At 30.8% G+C, this 7,239-nt stretch overlaps 1 protein-coding gene across 1 annotated transcript in view; it reads right to left on the bottom strand.

Moving 5' to 3' along the window:
• Positions 1–7,239, bottom strand: part of TRIADDRAFT_61846 (uncharacterized protein) — a gene marked incomplete at both ends in the record, with an annotated part of 12,704 nt that overhangs the window by 2,662 nt on the left and 2,803 nt on the right. Inside the window, 20 exons of the mRNA XM_002117780.1 lie at positions 137–189; positions 566–615; positions 785–836; positions 977–1,036; positions 1,283–1,324; positions 1,612–1,738; positions 1,912–2,009; positions 2,438–2,504; positions 2,669–2,735; positions 2,937–3,087; positions 3,207–3,306; positions 3,489–3,604; positions 3,730–3,835; positions 4,905–4,954; positions 5,051–5,168; positions 5,318–5,390; positions 5,576–5,701; positions 5,835–5,946; positions 6,322–6,501; positions 6,721–6,831. Coding sequence (XP_002117816.1) covers positions 137–189; positions 566–615; positions 785–836; positions 977–1,036; positions 1,283–1,324; positions 1,612–1,738; positions 1,912–2,009; positions 2,438–2,504; positions 2,669–2,735; positions 2,937–3,087; positions 3,207–3,306; positions 3,489–3,604; positions 3,730–3,835; positions 4,905–4,954; positions 5,051–5,168; positions 5,318–5,390; positions 5,576–5,701; positions 5,835–5,946; positions 6,322–6,501; positions 6,721–6,831 — 1,859 coding nt within the window. The remainder of the gene's footprint in view (positions 1–136; positions 190–565; positions 616–784; positions 837–976; positions 1,037–1,282; positions 1,325–1,611; positions 1,739–1,911; positions 2,010–2,437; positions 2,505–2,668; positions 2,736–2,936; positions 3,088–3,206; positions 3,307–3,488; positions 3,605–3,729; positions 3,836–4,904; positions 4,955–5,050; positions 5,169–5,317; positions 5,391–5,575; positions 5,702–5,834; positions 5,947–6,321; positions 6,502–6,720; positions 6,832–7,239) is intronic.

Below are 7,239 nucleotides of genomic sequence, written 5' to 3'. Positions count from 1 at the left end.
AAGCATAAAAATTATGTGATTTTAATAGCAAAATTATCGCTTTGAAACAATTGCAGCTTGTACTTCAACTTCAGCTTAATCATCAATGTTGGAGAATGATTAGGGTTTCTACTCGGAACAAACTAAAATTACTTACCAACGATTGACGTCCGGATGAAAATCGTCCCTCAACACTGGATTCGTCAGCATCTAGAAATATTCGAGAAACAAAATGCATTACTAACATTTAGCGAATCTCCAAAATCTAGATGCTAATTATTTCCATTGCTAAATTAGGAAAGGCTCTTTCCTTTATGATAGACAATTAACCTAATACAATATATTGAATCGATTTCAACTTTCGTAAACGTAGAGAAGTCCTGATAGCAATGGAATATTTTAATTCCTTTGAATTATGATTTCTTGGAAAAGATTATTTTATTATTTGATAAAGTAACGAGAATTATATGTTTTGTTTCAAAAAATCGTCTCATTTATAACAGATTGCCAAGTAAACATAAGTGAAGCTGAAAATTTATTCTGCGCGTATGTCATAGGCGGAATGGAATAAACTTGCATACTACACCTGAATATTTACAATAACTGCATGCTGTAGAAGTCGAGCTAAAGTATAATCTACCATGAAAAACGATTTACTTAAAACTTTAAAATACTCTTTCTTACTTTCTTTCTGAGATGTGTTGAGGTACAAATCATTACAAATTATACGTCAATTTTTCGAATTGAAGTATTATATGTATAGTGTATCTGCTATTAACAAAAATTTAAGTTTTACTGCTCTTACATTTTGAGTTTCTGCGGAAACCTGGACCTCGTGTAGTTCCTACGGCTTGCGACTAAAGTAATTTTCATATAATTATTATCAAATATTTCGATGAAAACAAGATAAATTATTTTAAAGCGAAAACAAAATAATTATATATCGAAAGATAATTGACTATATCTGCGTTATCCAGTTTTCGCTCTACGCTAATACCTTTCCAGTCATCGATGTAGCTTGTCTCTTGCTAACCATGCGATGATATGCTTGGCGGACCTACAGTAAGAAAGTATTAAATCCAAGATTTACTATAATATACTTTATAGAACATCAAATTAAAAGAGTACTTTTCACACCTTAACGATTACTTATATAACTGTTAATACTACAACTCAAAAATACTGTGAACAGTAATCGAATGTAGTAAAAATTCTTTAATTTAGCTTTAGTATCGCTTACAACGAAATAATTGTAAGTTAAGTAAAAGAAATGCAATAATGTTAATAATATTCATTATAATACCTCAGAATTAAAAAGGCAATGGAAAACGAAAATGGATAAACCCTAATACCATTTTAATATAATAGATTTATTAATAAAGCATTATGGTGTATCCGGACTAGTTTATATCTAGCTCTTTTCAATATCATTCTATAATGATAGCTGAGATATTCCATCGTTGCTATGATATATACGATTTATTATATTTATAATGGTGAAATAAACTCTTCTTCTAGTTAATGATACTAATCTACAGTAGATTACCGTCAAACAAAACTTCTATACAAATTATAAGCAAAATTACCTGTAGGAATATTTTGTAAGATAATAGAAAAATATTATCAAATTACCTGAGTTGAATTTAGTATGACATAAACATAAGACATAACAATAGTAGCTCCTGAGATAGGAATCATTCCTAATATCCATGTCAATCCTAGCAGTGGACAAAGAATTGCTGTCGCTTTAACCATAGATCTGTTGTTTATGATAATTGCGAAAAGAAGCAATTTTAAATCTGAAGAAATGTTAACCGATTATAGAAGTGCTTGTGCTAGTAAACAATTAATGCTATAATGCAACGCATTTCATAAAAACTTTCAATGCTAACTATAACTAGATATTAGGAAATGTGAGAGAAATATTCTTACTTAATTCCAGCAAAATTTTCTATATTTTTTTGATAGACAAGCACAGTAGTAGAAGTAACTGTAATCTTGATAACTGCAACCATGATAATGGTGTTAATCTAAAATGAATTAAATTTATCAGTGGTACGATTATAAAAGAATGCTATCAACTATCACAATAGTTTGTTTTGTATTATAGTATAAATATGAAAGTTGACGTCGCGGCGTATAATCTGTGATTGCTTTCCAAACATTCATGACTTGTATGAATTCTAATGTTCATCATAACGCCAAAATGGCCATAAATCGTACTTTAAGAGTATATATTTAAATACACTATAATTTTACAGATGTTGCTATTTGATATACGCGCGCGTACCGTATTATGGTAATTATGAAAGTAACCTAAAAGCCTTATTTACCAACTTCACGTTACAATATATATTAATTACGACATTTCAAATATCTGCTAGTCGTTAGATGTAAAACTATTTTATTACTCGTTACTGTAGCTTAAGGACAAAATTTTCCCGATATTATGACTTACTGAGATTATAGCAATAACAGGACCCACGAAGGCCCAAATTAGCCCATCTTTGGTAGACAGCCAACATCTACAAAAGGTAATCTTATTAAATTAAATTATTCTCAGCTGCATTAAATATGCTGCTATAGTCATTCATTAAGGCTATGCAACCGCATTTTATATCTGTAATTACTCTCTATTAAAAAACTTAGGTAATCAGCTAAAAATTCACCAAGTGTCGTGAATACTTACCTTTCATCACCTCCATAGCCATCAAATCTTATTAATACAGAGAAACCTACAACAACTAATGGCATTCCTGTGACAAAATATACGAAAAATATAAAAGTGCGATTTACATCAGTAAACGATATCAAGAGTGAGACTTTCATATGAAAAATAAAAAATAAAAGGCAGTAATTATATTACTTTGCGAAAACGGAATGATAAATTTTCCGATTGGCAATAATAAATCTTAGATTTCATTAATAAGCTAGTAACTTAGGTAAACTAAACTTACCCCAACCAACAATATAGTAGTAATGGCTTCTAGTTTTCTGATTAAATACCGCAATTATCATGAAATATAAATGTACGCCTTCTACCAGCATCCATGAAAACGAAGCGAAACAAAAGAAATGCAGGCAAATCGCAGCAATCTTACAAAATATCTGCGTACGAATTTGAGGATAATATCGCTTTAATTAGGAAGCTTTTACGTTATTCTATGATCACCTGGCTAAGATATACATAGAACAAATAAGGTAAAATACGTATTGACGATACTTACTGGATTTATATTGGCGTTGGGACTAGCAACTAAGCATATTTGACTTAGCAAAATAGCTAGTAAAAGGTTTTTATGAATAGTAAATCTTCCGCTATTTAGCCTACAAAATATTATAACAGCTCGATTAAATTAAGATTATGAGCGATACCGCATTTTAATTGGAAGCAGATTGTTGTTCGTAGTAGATAAATACAAAAATAACATAATTCTGTATTATAACTTAAGATTACGAAATAATTTAAAATCGTAAACATATATTCTACTAGCTTTTCGTCATGGTACCTTAATAATGTAAAAATCAGCAAAGTTAAGACGATAGAAGCAATTGATATCCCTAATCCTATATACGCAACCAAATTGATTTCTTGTAAAAGCGAGCTTGCGTTATGAATATCGATCTGCAATTAACCGGAACAATAAAAAATGATGCCTTAGGCAGGTATCTTTTGGCTTAAATAACCTCAACGTACTGTATTCAATTCAAAATAAGGGTTGCTTAATACGTAAGCGATTGGAAAATTACCTCCGTAACTTGTAATAAAATTGCAAAGTGGGTTAAATGATTGCATGCACAAGTGTAGTTCCCTTTCTTTGCCAATGCTAGCCTGCAGCCATCGCTCAACCAAGAACTATGCAACAGAACAGATCGTGTAATGACAGTTTACAAGAAGAATCGTTATTAATACCATTAGAATTATTTTCAATTTTAACAGCTATTTCTATATTCATATTATCGATAGTTTCGGAGTTCTACTCATTTAAATTAGATACTGATATCGCTACTATAGGTGAAAGGAGTGCCTATCTCATATGGTAGGAGGGAAATGCTGCTTGAAATGACCGGCATTATAAATATTATAAACTTTACTTTCAATCAAATGTAATACGGCATTGTAATATCTAGAGTAGCATGTTACTATCATATTTACGGCAAGTTCGAGAATAAGGCTTATTTAACATGTTGTAATGTACAGTATATCTGTAAAGTAACTTATTATTGTGAAAGTAGACTATTAGCTATGTTTAGTATGATGTACGGTAGTGTTTTTTCTACATTTATCTTATGATGTAATTAGTAGCCCATAATTATAGACTGTAAAGATAGACTCCATGCTAGAGTACAGAGGACGATATACAGTAAGATGTTGAGCTAATAATAAGGTTACAGGTAGAAATAGAATTGTAAATCATGTATTTGAGTAGTAGGAATAATAATGTCTGCAAAAATACTGTAATCATTTTTACATTGGATTAATGATGGTTCGCAGTAAAATATTGTGACTAATAATAAGGTGAATATGTTTAAAATATGGTAGAATACTGCTATACAGATTGTAGCTGCTAAGGCTATGGAGAAAATAAAAGCAAGACATTAGATTATCTGATTATTCTTTCTAGAAGTAATTCAGTAGATGTATTCGGCTAGAGTAGAGCGGTGTGTAGCTAGTCTTTGTATTAGATCTAATAAAGTTCTAACTTTCTACAACTTTGAAATTTTCGTGATCGGATTTTACCCAATATTGTAAATAACTCTTGCTGATTTTGCTTATAATATTTTCACCGTAAAGGGTTGTAAAACTCAAGCACTGCAAGACTGCTCAATTTAAGTAAGATTTCAGAGTTGCCGATAAACTAACGATACTATTAGAATAGTTCCCGAATTTATGCAATGCCTTCCCAAAAGTCATTTTAACTCACCTAGACTCAATATTCCAGTAGACACATTTAATAGTATAACTGTAATCCATCTGCGCAAAATTCAAAATCAATCGATTACTTTAATCTTAGTAATTCTTCTATTAACTTTAGAGGCAAGACTGATAAAGTGCTTTTCTTTACCCTACCGAGTTAGTTTTATCCTTAGTAGTAAGATTGGATGTTGAAAAAGTAAAAAATTCGCTGATGCCAATGGGTGGTAAAGGATTAACTTTGCAAATGACAATATCTGACATAAGGGATTTTCTAGCAGTTTAGAACAATAGAGAGGCTGAGTTTTTAAGCATTATTTTATAGCAGTAATATCTAATAGTAAATTCCATGCTACACGCTTATCGATAATCTAATTCTGTGTTAATCATTCCATTTAAAGCTACCCTGAAAAAGAAACCTACTGTAGATTGGAGTTATCATTAAGTAGTTTATTTAGAAAGGCGTACTTTCCAGATACTATTTCAACTCGGCCGCCTAAAAAAAGAATAGCTCCTAAAATATCATTTTATTTAAAGGATATTGTGTACCGTAGCACGGTAAGAGAGAATTAAATTGTAATAAACATGCTATAATGTTGATATTTCTAAGCTCTGAAATCTTAGGAAGAATAGAAATAAGTTTCATTATATATGTACGAGTAAAGAAATAGTAGAGTCTACCTGAATTAAAAGCACCATTAGAAAGCTGAATTGCAACTTTTTCTGTTCTAGATGAATTGTAAACTACTCGGTATCCTGTCATTCGAAATTCTGTTCCATTCTGAACTTGAATAGTAAGATTAGAACCTAGCAACATCAAGTAATAAATTATCTTATTTATTTACAATCATTAACAATAAATAGTATTAGTAAAATGACTCTACATCGATAGTCTAAGGTATTCTACTAAAGCAATAAATTAACTCTTTAGCATACTTACAAGCCTCCTTGCAGTAAGATACACTAAAAGAAGCACCTACTGGTAATGTAAGTGCAATTCTATTCCCGATTTCATTTATAATATTCATCTGAGTTGTAGCCTTCAAAGCATTCTAGAATATGAATACAATTATTATTATCTTCTAGCTTTCAATAAGATATAAATTAATTCATATTAATGTACATATTTGAGAACTATATGATTCGCTTATGACTAGGAACTTTAAATTTTAAATGTACGTTAGTCGAGCAAGTTTTTAATTGATATCGAGAATAGGTTGTAATAAACGCTAGCTCTTATTTTATTACGGATTGATTTTCTGATCGTGAACGTAGTTATTTATAATATACCTTAGAAGCATCAGTACCGGTAAACTTGGCGTTTAATGTGTCCATAAAATAAATAATAGTCTAGGAAAATATAACTGCTTCATTAATGACTAAAACTCCTATCTTTTAAGCTATAATCGATTCTAGGTCATACTAACCTCCAAAATATTTCGTTTTATATCTATAGTGGTATCATTTAAGATCAATTTGTTGCTCATTATGGACAATCCGTCTATGTACGATTCAGCTTTATTTCCACTAAGTTCAGTGCTTAGATGGCGAACAGCATTAACAATGTAATTACAGTGAGCGCTATCGATCTTCTCTGCATTATAAATCTAGATCAATCGATAAAAATTATGCCAAAGTTTAATCTATAAGCAATATTAGCCTGCATGGATATTAAAATAAAACAATTGAAGTAAAATACTGATTCTAATGTCTACAATACAGAATAATATAAAAATTACAATCTAATAGCATGTCATACAAAGAAAAATCGGGCTCTTAACCGTAGGTAATAAATTTTAAGTTGTTATATTTTCCAAGCAACTTACATAATCCAAAATATTATCAATCTGAATCCCTTGCGATGCAGTTGTAGCAGAAATAGGATGAATGGAAGGTAATACAATACTTGATGTTAATAAGTTAGCACTTTCGATGCTCTGCAACATTAATTTTGAAGCATTGATATGGTGCTCAAGTGAAGATTTAATCCAACTTGGATTGTTCTTGGACGTTGATATGGAAGTTGATAATGCGGAGCTTCCTAGTACAGAATTAGGCTTGAAAAATTCAATCCAGTTATTTTTACTATAAGGCAACGTTGCTGAGACAGAAGTGATGGAGATTAAAGACGCGTTAATTGCATCATCTTCAATCATAAACGCAGGATACTCATTTTCAATTGATGAATCATCATATGCACTACTGGAGACGGCGTACTGTTTAGAACTATAAAGAGGCTCCAGTCCTATTTGTGTTTGCTGAGGAATTCCTAAATTAAATTTCTGGACGGTGCTACTTTGCATATTATCAGATGTTGTATCCCATTAAAATAATCAGACGAGAAA

Source organism: Trichoplax adhaerens, genomic scaffold (assembly GCF_000150275.1).
Source record: "Trichoplax adhaerens TRIADscaffold_30 genomic scaffold, whole genome shotgun sequence".
NCBI lineage: Eukaryota > Metazoa > Placozoa > Uniplacotomia > Trichoplacea > Trichoplacidae > Trichoplax > Trichoplax adhaerens.
The sequence above is the reverse complement of the archived record's forward strand: the minus strand, read 5'-3'. Positions and strand labels throughout refer to the sequence as shown.